This window comes from Apteryx mantelli, chromosome 3, assembly GCF_036417845.1.
Source record: "Apteryx mantelli isolate bAptMan1 chromosome 3, bAptMan1.hap1, whole genome shotgun sequence".
Classification (NCBI taxonomy): Eukaryota; Metazoa; Chordata; class Aves; order Apterygiformes; family Apterygidae; genus Apteryx; species Apteryx mantelli.
The window spans coordinates 89,291,269-89,309,218 of NC_089980.1; the positions used below are offsets into that span (position 1 = coordinate 89,291,269).

The window sequence follows — 17,950 nt, forward strand, 5'->3', positions numbered from 1 at the left end:
AATTCTTTCACCAGCCAACAAACTGACATACTAGAACAGGCCCTCTAGCTAAAACAAATTTCAGTTCCCAGTGCTTTGAAGTGCATTTGTGATTGGGCCACAACATTTCCTTGCAACTCTTGACAGTACTTCCATCGTTATTGTAAGGGTATCATACCACAGGCTAAGCTATAAAACTGCACGCAGGAATAGGCAAAGTCCCCTGGCAGGGTTCATGCTTGTTTCTGTGAATGCCCTATGCTTCTAAGCTAAAGAATCCTTTTATCACTGTTCAACAGCAAACATGAGAAGATGCCTGTGCTGGGTGGGAGAGAAGCTTCTTCTTTTAAAAAGAAAAAACAACGTGAACGGAAAAAGTTAGCCTGGAATCTTTTAATTGCATCTGGGCATCAGTCAATGAACAGTGTAGTAAACTAATTATGATTGTGTTTCTTGTTTCCTGCCTTTTTCTAACATTCATGTAATTGGATACCTTCTTCTTTATTTAAGAGACATACTGAAAACAACAAACTTAAGTTGCTCCTTTTTTTTTTTTTTTGCATTTTTTCTGCCCTCTCTTGTGGCATTATGGTCACTAATTTAATTTGAAGTATGATTGTTGTATAACACTATCAGCCTCTTAGATTTGTAGACACGCTCTCTTAGATTTGTAGACACGCTATGCACACCTCTTCATCATTTTCTAGTTGCCCATGTCCTGTAAGTATGTGAGTCCGGAGTTATTGTTCGTACAGGGAATAGTGCTGTGAGAGGCAGAGTTGAAGGGGAGGCCCTCAAGACACCCCCAGCAGGGTATGCTGCCCTGGTATGCTACAAAGCACATTTCCTATTGCAGCTTTCCAGAACAGCTTAGTTCCTAGGTGAACTACAAAAGCAGCAGAAAAGAGACTAGCACTAAGTAAGGGGAAAAAAGCAATGAAGTCGCAATAACTGAGTGCCCTACACCTGAGAAAATGAGAAACATGTGGATAGTAAAATAGCTGCAGTCATGTTAAAGCAAGTTTGCTTTGAATTTGTCCTTATTGTGAAAGTTTGTTAAGGAGGGTGAGGGGAAAACACATCAATGAAAACTGCAGGAATATATACATCAGATTGCAGTTGTATTTTAAAATGTTTCACAGCAGAAGTTCTTAACAACTTTCTTCTCAAAATAACTTCTCCACTATGTAATATCCTTGCTATTTCTGAGTCCCTGGAGAAAAACATCTCCCACTCCCAAACATTTAGGCAGATTGCTCATTTGTTACAGCTCTAGCTTTTGTTTCCTTCAGGAAGCACTGGAATTATCCTCTGGCTGCAAATCTTTCACAGGGCTCGCTGTGTGGTAAGGTTACACCTAGCCACCTGCTGGGCTATGCTACAATGCCATAAAGGTTTCAACTCTATTATATCTGTGAATTGTTTTTTCAAGGCAGCTGTACAAAATGTTTGTATAGGCAGTTTTCCCCAGACCTTCCTGTGTTGTTAAATTCCTCCACTCCTGTAACAAGGGATTTTGAGTTTTTCACTAAACTGTAATAAAAATGTTACTGGTTAGGTGCTGGCAGCAGCTGCACAAAGCTCTGCTCAGCAGTACTGCTCACAACCATCATATCATCTAGTGCTAAGCCCGGGTATCAAGCTACTTCAGGGCCTGTTGAAATGCACAGTCAACTACTTTGAGATGGTTTTCTAATAAGACACCAAGTATCTTAGATATCACCTCAAAAACCTTGAGGCATTTTTGCTTATATCCTGAGGCTGCCAAACCATGCTGGTTCCTAAGCTCTCATTTCCAGTTTGGTGGAATTCCATTATTAGAAAGGGGCTGCAGCAAGAGCATCTGGTATGGGGTCCCCCAAAAGGCAAAACAGGAGAGGGTGGGAGGGGGCAGAAGGCTTGTTGGGGCTGCCTGGAATCTAATAGCCCAGAAATTTAAGCATCCACCAGGAGTTTTGTTTTTCAAGTCCTTACAGCTCTAATTTGAAGACAGGTCTCAACCATTAACAAATTAACAAAGTTTTAAATGACACACTATTCAGAGCTGTAGGATAGACATCTGTCTCGTTTGTACCTTCACTACTGTGCGCCTCATTGTGTAAATAATTATTCAGGTGTCTCCACTTTGAAAGCTACCAACAGAAGAAGCACTGAAGGACACCTCAGAACACCCAGAAGATACTGGAGACTGGATTCAGATCCCTGCTTTAAATCAAAGAAAGTGCAGGAAGGGAAACAGTTTCCCTTTTTCTGATACAAAAACAAATTTACAACTTTAATCTCTCACACTTCTGCAGTTGTGGAAAATGGAAACAACATTCACAGCAGCTTGCTAGTTGTTCAGAAGGCCTTCCAGTCCACTAACACTATAGTCTGAAAATTGGTTTCAAGTTACGATTGTATTGAATAACTGTCCATCAGAGTAGTTGGTATAACTCTTCAGGAGAGCTAAACTGCAGAAAATAATTTCTTATTTAGTAAGCATTTCAAGTGTTGATTACAGAGAGCAGTGATGAAGGAAGAAAAAAAAAACAACCAACCAACCAACCAACCACAGACTACTCGAGGACTAGAGGGCATCTTCCTCCAGAAGAAATTTGGAATTAATCCTTCTCGCAATAGATGCAATCTGCAAGATATGTACACCCATGAGTTATTTCACCTCCTGCACAGGTTTGCTTGAGGAAAGCACTTTTAATGAACTTCCATATGTTATTTCCTTGTTTCCTTTTGTATTTATCTGTTGGTGAATGGATCCTTGATACCTCTGTTCCATTACAGCTTGGCTGGTTGTTTTCATTACAAAAGTCTACCTTCCAGAAGGAAACCAAGCCCTTTGGCAACCATGTAGTTTTCACACAAAAGTTCAGGTTAGTTCTCCAATGGGCCAGATACCTTAGACGCCCTCTAGAGATAGAAAGAAAGCAGCTCCAGAGGCACAAGATGTGTAATTTGAATCCAGTGAAAACAGTGTCAGTTATGAATGGTTCTTAATAACACAAACATGTTTGCTTAATGATTCACTTCAGCTTAATTACACAGTAACAAGCTTTTATGATTCCATCCTACATTACTGCATATGGTCTTAAGCTACATTATTATTTCTGCAGAACAGAATTAACTGCAAAACTACATTTTTAAAGAATCCCCCCAGCTTTCCTGCTTAGCTGACTAGCAAGATTTGTGTTACAAAAAAGAAACAGATTTCTGATGCTGAAAGACACTGCAGTCATGCCTCTTCACTTCTTCTAACTGGATCATTGGGAATTTTATTTGTTTTTCAAACCATTTGGCTACAGTGAGAAGCTGCTTCTCCTGGAATGAATGTCCAATGAACTGAAGCCCAACTGGCAAGCCTCTCTTTGAAAGAGCTGTAGGAATACTTATGGCTGGCAGTCCTGAAAGAAAAGAAGTTACATATGCAAAGGTTTACTATTAAACAAATTCTATAGGAGTCATTTTTGTAACAATCCTAAGAGAACCAGAAGAGAAATTATGTAGATGCAAAAGACCAGTTAAAACCATATAAGCCAGTGAACTAAAGATACTGTCAGGTAATCACAAGGAAATGAATAAGAGAGATTTAAGGAGACAGAATCTTCTCAAATAGGAATTGATTTTCCTCAGGAAGAGATTTCAGCTTCCCAAACCTGAAAGGATTCATCTTATCTGCAGCATCAACTCAGCTCCAAGGAGCAGGGTTTTAAATCTGGCTTTATATTTTAAAGCATTTTATAAATGAACTACCCTTCCAGCCTCACCTCCTCATCATTGTATGATTTACAACATAGGGTTGATATATCTTGATACAAAAGAAGAGGTTAAATGACTGAAGGAAACAGAGAGGAAAACTGACTACATAGGGAAAAAGTACTTGAATTCCTCTCCCTACTCACCAGCCATGTTTGCAGCCTGTGTTAGAATATCATCTTGTGCACTGCGGGTTCTGTTGTCTTCTTTGATGAATTCCATATACGGTACTGCATCGCTCAGAGTGGTAGGAGTGAGCAAAATATCAACACCACTTCCAAAAACCTTCACAAAGTCATTAGCAATGAGGCGTCTGACTTTCTGTGCCTTGATAAAGTAATTCTCATAGTTTCTAGAAAGAAATATGGAGAAGAAGGCTGACTGCTTTAATTCTGAAAAATACAGAGGTTAACTTTTCAGTGACTTTAGAAAAGATAAGCTCATTATTCCTCCTGGTTAAAAGATTAATACATGCATTTGAGATTTTGATATAACACAAGCTTAGTCATCAAACATGGTGCTTATGCTCTCATAGCCATTAAGTCGTCAGAGAAGACAGACAACTGCCAAATTTTTCTTTCTCATGTAAATATGTAAGCTGTAGTCCATGGAGTTCTAAACTCTCTTTATACAATTCTGAAGCAGAAACAAATTGGTTGGCTTTATGTTTATCATTTCTTTTAATTTCACATGCAGAACATCTCTGAATTTAGGGATTTCACTATACCTTTAGAAGTTCAGTTTCAAAAACAATGACCATCTAAAACAATACCTACTCTAAAAACAACTGTATCCTAAGATAGTAGAAAAGTCTGCCAGAGTGTGTGTAGATAAAACAACTGAAATTGCCCCAAATCCAATCTCTCACCAGAATAATTTAAAGATTTAAGTTTCTAGAAAACAAAAACATCTGTAAAAAATAAGAGACAGAAGATTCTAGTCAACAAGTTATGTTATGGAAATCAGCCATCTTTGAGTCATTTCTGAAATCATGCTAGCTTTTAATTTAAGGAAACAATAAAAGGAATAAAAAGGACCTCAAATAAAATATTAAGCTGGAAAGACTATTCTGGGTTAAAAAAAATGAGAAAAATTGTTAAATCAAACACATGCTCTCCATTAATTCTGATATGCTTACAAGCATCCATCATTTCATGAATCAAACACCTAGTTATTTTACACATTTCAAAAGCTAGATAAAAATACTCTGTAAAATGCAATGTTTGCAGGAGAGACAGACACTTGCCTCCGCTGTTTATTCTAAGAATGCTTTCTGAACCCTGAGTTCTGTTCTTCAAAAGCAATTTACTGTTGACAGGAATAGGACTCCTTCTGTTCAATCTTCATGGAAGCCAATTTTGCATTCCTTCACTAAAAAGTGAGCTACATGCATTTTAAAGCATTCACTCTAGGCTTAGGAAAGCTGATCTGGACAGTCGTAACCAGAAGGAGCACATTTAGCAGGAATGCCAGCATTCCATAAAAGCTGGTTGTTACATACTGACTGACAACATTCCTGTCTCTGAGAGCAACTAGAAGTCACATCTCATGACTACTCTTGCTGACAGAGCTCTTTCTGTGGTGCATTTGCTTTGAGACTGATTATACAATTAATTTTTCCATTTTATAAAAAAGTTAAGACAGAGAAAATAAGAGTTCTTAAGAACATAATTTTAAATTAGGACTGTTAGATAAGGAATGAAAAAAAACCAAACAACACCACCCAAACTCTGAACCATGCACTGGTTTCCCTGCATGAGTTTGAGAAACACCTGGCTTCTATAAAATGTTAGTTCAGTACCTTTGCCAGTGCCTTGCCTTCCCTTCCCTGTATATTGAGATAGAGTTATAGTTAATTGCCACACCTTCTCACTTTCTCCAGAAGACCTGCTGGAAAGCAGCTCTGCCAAGAAGGACCTGGGAGTGCTGGTGGACACCAAGTTAACCATGAGGCAGCAATGTGCCCTTGTGGCCAAGAAGGCCAATGGTATCCTGGGCTGCATCAGGAAGAGTGTTGCCAGCAGGTCGAGGGAGGTGATCCTCCCCCTCTACTCTGCCCTGGTGAGGCCACATCTGGAGTACTGCGTCCAGTTCTGGGCTCCCCAGTACAAGAGGGATGTGGCACTACTGGAGAGAGTCCAGCAAAGGGCTACAAAGCTGATTAGGGGACTGGAGCATCTCTCTTATGAGGAAAGACTGAGAGAGCTGGGCCTGTTTAGCTTGGAGAAGAGAAGGCTGAGAGGAGATCTTATCAACATGTACAAGTATCTGAAGGGAGGGTGTCAAGAGGATGGGACCAGACTCTTTTCAGTGGTGCCCAGCGACAGGACGCGAGGCAACGGGCACAAACTGAAACACAGACACTTCCATCTGAACATGAGGAAATACTTTTTCACTGTGAGGGTGACAGAGCACTGGAACAAATTGCCCAGAGAGGTTGTGGAGTCTCCTTCTCTGGAGATATTCAAAACGCGCCTGGATGCAATCCTGTGCAATGTGTTCTAGGTGACCCTGCTTGAGCAGGGGGGTTGGACTAGATGATCTCCAGAGGTCCCTTCCAACCTCAGCGATTCTGTGATTCTGTGAATGTACCAGAACCTTTTCCGTGCAACTTCAGTGAGATTAATAGCTACAGAACTTTTAACACTACAACAGTGACAGCGTCAGTATGATTTCATCGACATACTGTAGGATAGATTTTTGCATAATTTAACAGGTGACAATAATACTCTCATGGGGGGAGTAAAATTACTACGTTGTTTTACTTAACTAGCTCAGAATGCTCACTGGTAGGACTAAAAGATAACATTTTCACTCCTTATTAACAGTTTGCTAGGTAATATATAGCTAAAGCGATAATAATGATACAGATAGCTATTAGAGTAGGAACAGATTTTTTTTTTCAAGTCATGATAACCAATTTAATTACAATTTGTGGAACAAACTGTTAAGGTGGTAAATTTGAACTTTAAGATGTGTTCTGCTTACTGTTTCAACAAAAAGTAGTTTCCTGATAGAATCCTTCCTCTTACAACATCATTAAAACCTTCTCGTCGTGTTGCAGCATACATACTTTCTGTGGACTTGTTCATGTCAGCACGATGGCCTGAAAAGAAAGAAAAAGCCAATTTGGAAATTAATGGTTTTTGTGATCTTTAAGATTTAGCAACGTAAAATAATGGTACGTACAGTAACACCATTTACTGCAGTCTGACATGCTACTATTTTGGAAAAACAACAAAGCATCTTCATGTTTTATTACAGAGGTATTAAACAGTTTTTAACCCGACACTCATGTGTCTGCAAGTGAAATATTTCTATTCACCCTTACTGATAGCTTCAGTTGAGAAAGCTACTATACTTAATCTCTGATTTTCAAAAAAGCATGCCTTCCCTCTCCTAAAATGCACACATGTAAATACTTCAGTAACTATGGTGACTTAGTATTGAGTTTATCTTGAGTAAAGATAAACAACAGAACTCCATGATGTAGATCTGCACTCTTCAAAGGAGCTACCTAACCAGTATTTTTTCCCTCAGGCTTAAAAATAGCTTTGTGAAAATAAATAACTAATTCATATGAAGCCAGATACTAAGCCTGTTGACATCTTTGAAGTATATGAATGGGTTTTCTATGATACCTTAAATCTTTTCAATAACTTTAAGCACACCAAAAGACATAGGGCTGAAAAAAGCACTGCTATATCGATGCAATTCCACTTGCTGCAGTAAAGCAGTGCTTTAATGCAGATTTTGGACAATCACTTTATTCTGTGATTCAGATACATGAAAAGAGTTAGAACATCATTTAAAACCTTGGTTTTGCTTATTGGAGTTTTGGGATCATTGCAGTATCAAATTTGCAGTATCAAATTAGGACAGAACAGACTCCAAAGGGGCAGGATGCTACAAACATTATAAAAGCCTAAGTTCAAAACAAAAATGAGTGCAATAGTAATATCTGTCAAAGCTTTTAAATGACATGCATCTCTTCTATATCAAATTACTAAAAGGTAAAAAACAAAGACAAGTTGCCAACTCTTTATAATGCTGTTTTATTTAACGTTCTCTGAAATATTAGTGCTTTAACTAACTTCAGAAGTAGGATTTTGTTTACCACTATTACCACCACATATACATGAACAAATAATAGACATGCATTTGACAAAGTAAAGCAGTAATCCATTAAACCCTATCTTCCTTGATCTAGCCATACAATGCAAGCACAAAGGTTATTTTAAGGTTAGCTCATTCCTTTGCTCATGGATTATGAATTGTTCTTTAGTTCATATTTGTATATTACACATTTGTTAAAAAATATAAGGTGAAAAAATCATATGCAAGATATGCTTCACCCAAAAAAGGCACTGAATCCACCATTTACACTGGTTCAAGTGGTGTAGTTAACAACACAGAGCCAATAAAAACGTTAGCTTGGTTAGGCTGGTAAATTTTTTTCTGACTAGTCCTGATAAAGCACAGTAAGGCACTACCCATACAGTAAGTTTAATTTAGCAGTTAAAAAAAAAAAAAGAAAAAAACCACGCAACACTATGGGCGGTACCATCATATATCTGAATTCAACACCATTTGCTATTCTACCAAATATATTTAAATACCCAATAAACACTAAAGAATACTAAAGAATATACAGTACTTCACAGTTTTACTAATTTATAATTATAAAAAATAAAAAATTTATTCATTCCCTTAGCCTAAGAGGTATCTGGGTTTCACAACAGTGAGAGTACCTTTAGGTCATCTCAGTTGAAAGATTTACTCCAGCTTTATTTGAACAAGGATTTACTCTGCTGCAACTTAGAGAAACATTACCAAAGATTCAACTATGAAATGCATACACATTACAACTGCACTCAGCAATGTTTCTATTGTTTGAGAACAAAAAAAAATTTCAAAGGCCTTACCATATTCCAGTCCATCAAACCTGGCCATATTTGATGCTACTTCTGCTGTGCACAGCACATGATAGCAGACAATTGAGTAACAAGTATGTGGTAAACTCACTTCAATTACTTTAGCACCTGCATCCTTAAAAAGGTCAGCAGCCTTTGACCACAGTGCCAGAATTTCACTAGAAAGCCCTGGTGCATGGTATTCCTTAAAGAAAAACAAGGAGAGTGATTTTATACACTGGTTTACTTTCAATGGCAGTCAACATGCAAATGCTATGTGCTAAAAATACTTTGAAATTATTCCCTCACCACTGAATGATTTTAAGAATTTATTATAGCCTTCTGTATTTACTATATATTACAGAATCAAGTGGTATAAGTTAACTGGATTCAGTCTTTCAAAAGAGTAGTATGTTCATTTCAGTAGGATCAACCTGTGTAATGCAAGCAAGGGAATTTCAGCAGTGATTTCTGGATGAGAAGTTCCGGTTACCCACTTGTTCATCCATTTATGGAGTCCGTACTGCACTGCTCTGCAGTTCATGGGCAGCATCTCTTCACATTTAAACCCTAATATTAGGGCTAATGTAAGTCGGAAGGTAGAAAGAAATTATGCCTACAACACATCACTGGCAACTGGCATGCCTTAGTCAAAAAACAAAACAAAACAACCCACCAAAGAAGAATTATAATAAGGGGGCTGGGATATGACTTAGTCTAAATTAGCTAAGCTCCTGTTTAAGAGCTAAGTTATTCTGTTAAATTCACTACTCTTGAAGATGTTTGCTTCATTTCTGTAACCCACCAGGTCAAAATACTGTCTGATTTCTGAATAGCAACTACCCATGTTTAACATTACACATGTACCTGTTTAGGATAACACATAACAGCAGAAAACAACTGTTCAAGGAATATGGATAATTAACCAAAACCACTATATTAAATTTACCAAAATCTAAACAGTAGGCAGCTGACTAATTTTCCAGTCATACAATTTTGACAAGAACGACAAAGCATTTTAGATGAAGCACTGGCACATGCTCGCTCTGGATCACCTGTGGAGGCAACAAAGCACATATTTCTGTTCTCTAGGAGCTGCTCATACTGCCTTCACTAATTTAAATCACACGAGACTGGGAGGAAAGGGGCAAGATATAAAGATAACTTTTATTTTGGTAAAAGTCTTATTTGCTGTTCCTGCCCATTCAATCAAATATTGACAGGATTTAAACGTTACCTTAGGAATTCCTATACAGAGCTTTCTGACATCTATTAAATTGGGTAGTTCAAATGGCTTAAAGGTGTCCTGAATTGTGGTAGCGTCTTTAGGATCATGTCCAGCAAGTGAACCTGAAATATGAAATGACATGTGAATAGGAAAAAAAATGTACAGTGAATAACCTGAATTCAATTTGTTTTGAGACATGCTATAAACAAAAACATGTAGTATACAAAGACATATATAGTAGAAATACCTAACACAACTGCTGCATCATCCACACATCTGGTTAAGATTCCTGGCACATCCATGGAGTTCACTAAAGGAATGAGACCATGGCGAGAAATCAGTCCATATGTTGGCTTTAAACCTACTACTCCACAATGAGCAGCAGGGTTTCTGGTAGATCCTCCTGTGTCTGACCCTAAAGCTCTACGGTTTCAAAAGAATTACCATTAGTAAAATAATTCAGAACACTTACAAACAATAAAAATGCACGGCTTTATGATGTGTAGTTTTAAAAACACATGAATTCTTCCAGATTAGAAGTCATAATCACACAGCCTAAATTTCAGTCTGCTCCCTACATCCACTAGTTTTTAATCTGTTCTCAGTATCTTTCCTAGGGCTTCTGAATTAGTCATCAGAAGACCTCAGTTCTCTCCACCAAGCAGGGACAGACAGGTAGAATTTAGGCCCTCTGAATATGGTCCTAAATATCTACTTCTGGCATCTCTGTTGGTCTGTTCCATTTCTGTGTTCTCCGAAAGATATGCCTCATGTGACTTAGTGTATGATTTTCAGACATTCAGATCTCATTTATTCTGTCCCCAATAGACTATGAAGCAGCACTTCCCAGCATACAAAGAAATAATGATAAAGTATGCATTTTTCCCCTAATAAAAGGGAACACTTCCCATCAAAGCAGAGGATGTTTTTCCTGCTTTCCAAGCCCATGAAGCACAGCCTCAGAATTCCCACTTTACGGTAGTGTAAGTGTAATTTTAGAACACAATTTATTATTATTACAAGTTGAATCATTTTATTTTTCTTTTGTAAGTGAAACCTTGTTCTTTTTAAATTGAAATTTTTATTTCAGGAATTAAAAGGGAATGGGCAAGTCACACTGAAATGACACTTGTTCTTCTTGTTTTTAATGATTTTAGCTCAAAAAAAAATTTTTTTTAAATAAAACTGTTTTCATCAAAATCTTTGACAAATATAAAATAAACTTAGGAAGGAGGCATAATTTTTACTGAAGTGGTCATGTGACTTTTCCCATAGGCATCCATTTGTGAGATGGCTGAACCAATTCAATTGACTTTGCTGAAATGGCATTTTCTCAAAGCTTTTATGTTGATGCAAAACATCTTCATTTTTGTAACATTTCTGTACATCCAAATCTCAATTGAAAAAAGAAAGACTGGCAGCATTCCTGGTGCTTGAAAGAAACTAATAATGAATATGTGATAGGTTATAGGCAATAAAATAGCTGGAAGAAAAATCTCCCTGATCTGACAAAGTGCTAAGCAGTGCAGATTGGAAGGCAAGCACGCCCAGAAACATCAGAGATGCTGCCAGACCATCTCAGGATCAGGCCATTCTGGCTCAGGACAAGGACCAGCAGTCCTTGGGAGAGGCTTCACTGCATTCAGTGTAAACAGTAACAAATAGTTAAAAGCACAACCAAGATAATCTTATATATACTGAGCTCCACTATGTAGCGCTAAAAACTGCATAAATAGAAAAGTGTAAAGTTTTAAGGGTCGGATTTCTCTCAATATATTTGAATGGGAAGACACTATAAGCAACTGATTTCTTAAAAAAAGGATTGCTATTCCATGCAGATAATAATTATTAAAAAATGCCAGCTTGTTTAACTCTCTTCCGTTGTGTTTTTTTTTTTAATTTAAGATAGTTGTCTAGGGTATCTGTGTAGCTGGCTTCCTTTAGGTAAGTCAGGGATCTGAAAGCTTTTAGTTCCCAAATCTCATGCATCTGTATTATTACATAACCCTGCCATAAAAACAAAGAATGGGAGGAGAGGTTACTACACGGTTATCAGTTCAGGAATCTTGTCATTTTCTGAATTATATTTTAGTGTGTGTATATGTAACACATTTACCTGTGTGGAGAACGTGTCACAAATCCCATGCTGTTTTTAAGTTAGCATGTGGGAATAACAATAAAATGTCATTTCTTTACTGCCATTAGTATTTTGTTTTATGCAGTACAAAGTGGTCGCATCAGTATGCTGTATAACACTTAAAATTAATAATCTTAAATTTACCTACATGGAATCATTTTGGCTACATGTTACGCCGTGAATAAACCAGATATACTAAAACAAATTCTTGTGTACCAGGGCAAATAATCCTCCCATTTCAAACAAGATAAACATTTTCCCTGAAACTTAGTCTATAAACTAGCTTATTAAAGGATTATAAAATTAAAACCTGGCAACATATTTTGAGGAATTTAATTAAAAACAATTCTAAAAAGCCTCTTACGCAAAACATGTGAAAGATGATACAGCAGCGGCACTGCCTCCTGAACTTCCTCCTGTTATTACCCAGTCAGACTCTTCATTCTCAGAACTGGATTTTGGCGGAGTTTTTTCTTTGTACTGTCTTGAATAACTCCAGGGGTTTCTGACTGGTCCAAATATCCCATCTGTACTTCCAGATCTAAGATATTCAGATAGGATAAATACAAACAAAAGTGACAGATGACACACTCCATTCAACGAGTTTTTCTTTATCCAGTTCTTCATCCTTCATCTTAGCAAATTCAATTTCAACATAGAAAGACAGGTGTATGTAAATCCTTGTGCAGTCAACCCCAACAATGTTACACAGAATTGCAAAGTTCTTAGATCTTCACCCCTTCCTGACACAGTACTTTGACAGAAACATGAACTCATATCTCACTCTGACGTGTGCCAGTGCAACTAAAACTAATGTAATGACACAACATAAAACTGATTATGAGTCACATAACAGTAAAACTGCACATCTGCTACAAAACAAAGGTCTTCTAGTTTCCTAACCCTGCATTTGGAAAAGACAAAGGAATATGACCGCAGTCTTGTGGAAAACCATGCTGGTAGGGGTAAAACAAAGCCCTGCAATAGCAGGAATGAGCACTGCTCTGTAAATAAAATGCTATTACTCCCTACGTAGCCTTCTCCTGAGGCCAAAGTCTGTTGGTTTAGACTGCTAGACTAGCTTCTCAGGGTCCAGTTTCCAGTAGCCTACACCAATTTAAGTGTGGGCTGCTACCAGAAGCAGGAGTGGGAGTTTCCACCTTTCTCCCAACCGCTACTTCATGTTCTTCCCGACTCTAGGGTGCCCACGTTACTAGCCAAACCATCTGACCAAACAGGCAATTGACACAGCAGGTAACTAACCTTACCAAGACATGACTTTTGAGCTGGATCAGCTCCCTGATCAAGCTCATGGTGCAGTCATGCTGGTTCTAGCACAAGTGAGACCATGCAAACACACAGGCCAGAGATGAGGCCAGGGGTGGGACAATCCTTTTCAGCAGCATCTTGAGCTTCCATGAGCTCAGACCAGGTGTATCACTGCATAATCAGTTGTTTTTTTCTGCGTGTTTTCCCTGCCCTTCTTTTGAAGGGTTTCTTTCTGACAAAGAGATGACTTTATCCAAAACAATGCAGCCGGATTACTTCCATGCAAATTGTCTGAATTTCCAATCAGTTCTGTCTTTAGTTTAGATAAAGCAAAAACCAAAACAAAATACAACACTTATTACTTCTCATGGGTAACTAAATTCCCAGACAACTCTTTCCAGATCCAGCAGTGTCCCATCCCTAACTGTCCATCACTGCTCCCTGCCATAGCTTGCTGCCTTCACCGATTTGCTGGAGAATCAATCTGTGAAAACATTTCCCAACTTGCTCCTGATAAAAGCCAGCAACATCAACTTAGGCAATTTAGACTGTTACTCTGGATTAGCCCGTTTGTAGCAATTCAGGGAGAATGCATACAAATAACTCCAGTGGATGACTGGCAGAGGCAGTAACTATCATCAGGGGCATGATAATAATTAGCTAAGGTCAGAAATCACCAGTGAGCAGAGAGAAGAAGGTGACAAACAACTGGGGTAGTAACCAATTCTAACAACACAGCTGGATCTAAAAAAGCCTTCTTGCCTTCTGCAAGGTCTGTGCTGCTTCCACCCCCTCAAACACAGCTCTGGTCAAACACCATTTTCATAAAAATCAGCATTTATATGATTTACACAACCGTATAAGTGTTCAGGGTAGAAATTCATGCAACTCCAGATGCTTTTTGAGGATAATTATTCACTATTTTCTAAACTCACACAAAGAGGAATTAAGGATTACAGACAGATCAGAAGAGGGGGTATATATTCTATTTAAAGTGCAATCACATATTAAAAATAATAAACATCACTCACCCCATTGCAAATTCATCTAGGTTTGTTTTTCCTAAAAGCACAGCTCCCTGATCCAATAATTTCTGAACTACTGTAGCATTGTAAGGAGAAATATAACCTGAAAAAAATCAGAACAGTTAAGAGACTGGTTGGTGAGATATGGATGATTTTCAGAAGCAACTACTCCTCCAAACACTCTATAAAGTTGTCATTATTTTTGCCTAAGAATTGTCACTTCACAGTGCTAAAATTTTGCTTCATGATAACACTAGTAATTATCAAAATGTACCAAAAGTAAAATGAATATTGTTTTGTTCACAATGTTTTTCTTCTTCCATAATTTACAATCCAGTAATTCTGAATTCTACAACTCTAAACTGTAGAACTAAGACTTCACACAAACAAGTTACAGTAAGAGTAGCAATTTACTGGAATCAGTCAATTTGCAGTAACTGTCTAAAATGCATACTCTTACCCCACAGGAATGAGAAGAAATGAGAAATAGCTCTTTACAGAAAATTGCTAAGCTATGTTGAATTATCTGCCACTATCATGAGATAAAGGAGCATATAGCCAGCCACAAGCTGAAATACTAACTGGCTATCCTGTGACCAAGTGTGTGATCCCTTAGACCTTATATAAACTATGATGAGAAACATATCACTTGCATGAGATACTGGGTAGCAACCAACTCCTTCTGTGAATACTGACAAGGATTTCTCTACCCCCACCCTCAACCGGAACTAGCGAGAAAGAAAACATCACTCCTAATACTCTCAGCCACGCTACTACAATCAATCACAACAGGTCTGAAAACATGCACATGGAAAAGCATTGGAGGTAATAGGACGCTTTTTTAAAGGTGAAGTCTTTTTTTGTTTGTTTCTTCTATTATAAAAACACAGTCATCAGATTAGCTCAAATAAATTAGCAGAATCCTATCCTTCCTCTAAGTTTTACAGCTTTACTTTGTACGTATGGCAGAATAAAACTGATAAGAAATGCTTTCTCCTTATCAGGAAATTAAGGAGTCTATTTGTGCTGGCCTATCTTATAACAAAGATTTTGTTTTAAACAAAACCTTTTTTTCCAAGTGCTTTTACTAAGGAAACATTCTAATTTCTTGAAAATCTTCATGGACTGTTAATTGAAACAATGAGCTTGTGAAATTTGAACAAAACAAACAAAAAACCCCCCCACACCTTCCAGAATATGTTTGTATATCACGGAATGTACAGAAAACCTGTAATGACTACTCTCTTACAGTGACATGAATAAATGATTTAAGTCAGAATTATCAACAGAACAAAAAAAGGCTATCTTTTTATTTTGCTAGATGGGACAACAGCAAGAAGTCCTGACTGCTCTCCTAAAAATCTAAAAGTAACATGAAGCAAAATGTGAATTGGAGAGTGGTTACCTTTCAGTATATTGGCTACAGCAACATTGCATTTTTAACAGCAATGTAACTATGTAAATAAACAAGACAATGTGTTTACATAAGAAAAAGATACACCAGTAATACCAGAAGAGCTTGGCAGAGGAAAGCAGAAAAAGATTGAAATGATTTCAGTTCATTTTTTGAAAATACTTAGATTTCCAGAAGACTCTGCTCCATAATCCCTTTAAAGAAGGGAGTTAGGGTTTGAAATGAGATCTGACTTTACTTAAAAAGCTCTACTGTACCTTTTAGCATGTTTGATGCACATGTTGTCTCAATGCCAGCTGTATTAAAGTTGTCTTTTACTGCAATAGGAATTCCATCTAGAACACCCAGCGGCTGACCTGCATGAGGTATTATTACAAAGACAAGGATTAAATCAAAGTGTACTATATATACAATCTTTTTATCAATTACACCTTATTTTATATGTCACTTTGGGTTTTTTTGGAAGTAAGAATGCTATCCACATCACACAGGGTAGCCGTCTGTTACATTTTCAAGAACCATCTTCTGTTTTAACTCTAGCATTAAGTCTGCCCAGACCAGACTTAACTCCGCAGAGCCCAACTCTGCAAATGTTTTTAAGCCTGCAATACAGGCAGCTGCTTTCAGATAGGTTAGCCATCCCAAAGGAGTGCTTACTTCTTCAAATGCGACCACATAATGCTTATTTCAACCTTAGGTACTGCCTAAATCTACTCCATCTCTAGGCTGGGAGTCATAAATTCTGCCTATCTGACATACACAGTAAATATGATCTTAAAAAAAAATGACAGTAGCAGAGAAAGTCCTCCATAGGTGATTGATTATCCACCATCCAGAATAAATAAATAAATAAATAAATAAGTGTCTATGTCAGGAAGCAAAATACTCTGGTTAGCAATTTTCTTAATCTATCAGAGGTTAGCAAGTGTCACCCAGAAAGAAAAAAAAAGTACCCCATCCATGAAAATTTCCCTTTTCTGTCATCCAGGAAATGCACAGGAAAAGGAAGAAGGAAAGCTTGCCAGTGAGGACACAGCAACATCTACCTGCTGTAGACAACATGATTTAATGCTGTTCTGTTCACCAACAAATAACTGAAGATTATCAGAGTTGCTCTATTTTTATTTGCTTTTTTAATTTAAAACCCGACATGCCTAGGAGCAGACTGTCCTGCCTGATGGGCCTACAAAGGCCACTACATCTTCTTGCTTGGGGTAATCACTACTAATTTAAACTAAACTTCTGAAGGAAAGACGAGGCAGCCAGTCACAGCAGTGTTCAGTGGGTATGGAGCTTATTTAATCCATACTGTCTGCTACTGAAATAAACTAACTGGCTTAGAGCAGGTCCTTGAGTGCTGAACCAGATACACTCCTGGGTAATGAGCGTACAGTCACAGAGCTCGTAACTGCAACCCCAGCCGCTAACAGCCAAAGGAATAACGCATACACCTCTTTAAAGGTAAAAGGCACTTCATTTAACAAGGAGAGCTCCCCCACGACAGCTTTTGAAGGACTAATACTAGATGCAAACAAGCTAACGTACCTCTTCTGTATCTTTTCTCTGATTCTTCAGCCTGCTTTAAAGCAGTTTCTTCCGCTACGGTAACGTAAGCGTTGAGGAAGCTGGTGCTTTTGATGAGGGAGAGGCATCGTTGGCAGAGCTCTGTTGGGGTCACGCGTCCTTCCTTTAACGCTGCCGATACCTGAAACCGCGTTTCCCGCCGTGAGCGCCCCGCAGCCCAGGCACGAAAGCCGACTCGCCCCGTCGGACGGCTGCGAGGCCTCCCCACGGCGGCAGCGCGGCCCACAGGGCCCGCCGGGCCCCGCCGGGCCTCAGCGCGGCCGCGAAGCCGCCCGCCGGCAGGGCGCAGCCACCACTCCCGGCCGCCATTTTAGGGCACGGCCCCCCTCACCCGCAGAGCCGGGCCTTGGCGGTGGCCACCGACACCGGCCGCCCCGTCCCGCGGTGGGGCGGGGCGCGGCTCCGTCTCCGTCTCCGTCTCCCCGCGCGCCGGCGGCGCCCGGGGCGGGCTCGGTGCCGCTACTCACCTCTCGGAGGGAGGCGCGCAGCATGGCGGCCCACTCCCTGCCGCCTCACGGCTCCTCCGCCGGCACGGCGCGGCGGGGCAGGACGGCGAGCGCCTGGGCGCCGCCATCTTGCCGCAACATCGAGCGGCGCCATTGGCGGGGCGGCGCAGAAGCCGGCCGCCCATTGGCCGCGGGAGGCGCCCGC

General features: G+C 39.1%; 1 protein-coding gene across 1 annotated transcript; it reads right to left on the reverse strand.

Moving 5' to 3' along the window:
- Window positions 1–967: 967 nt before the first annotated feature.
- QRSL1 (glutaminyl-tRNA amidotransferase subunit QRSL1) lies at window positions 968–17,872 on the reverse strand. The gene is made up of 11 exons (XM_067293911.1): window positions 17,767–17,872; window positions 17,261–17,420; window positions 15,973–16,071; window positions 14,308–14,404; window positions 12,372–12,548; window positions 10,118–10,293; window positions 9,880–9,992; window positions 8,655–8,847; window positions 6,718–6,835; window positions 3,876–4,081; window positions 968–3,377 (listed from the first exon to the last, which is right to left on the reverse strand). Exons 1-11 carry the CDS (start codon window positions 17,788–17,790, stop codon window positions 3,166–3,168), a joined length of 1,575 nt encoding a protein of 524 aa, XP_067150012.1. The 5' UTR covers window positions 17,791–17,872; the 3' UTR covers window positions 968–3,165.
- Between the last annotated feature and the right edge of the window lie 78 nt (window positions 17,873–17,950).

What these genes read in the sequence shown, in the direction of transcription:
- QRSL1 (XM_067293911.1), bottom strand. Translation starts at nt 17,790, where the DNA reads ATGCTGCGCGCCTCCCTCCGAGAG. An exon ending in TGATGCAGCAGTTGTGTTAG is followed by an intron (nt 9,993 to 10,117) that starts GTATTTCTACTA and finishes TTCATATTTCAG; the next exon opens with GTTCACTTGCTGGACATGAT. An exon ending in TCTGTATAGGAATTCCTAAG is followed by an intron (nt 8,848 to 9,879) that starts GTAACGTTTAAA and finishes TTTTTCTTTAAG; the next exon opens with GAATACCATGCACCAGGGCT.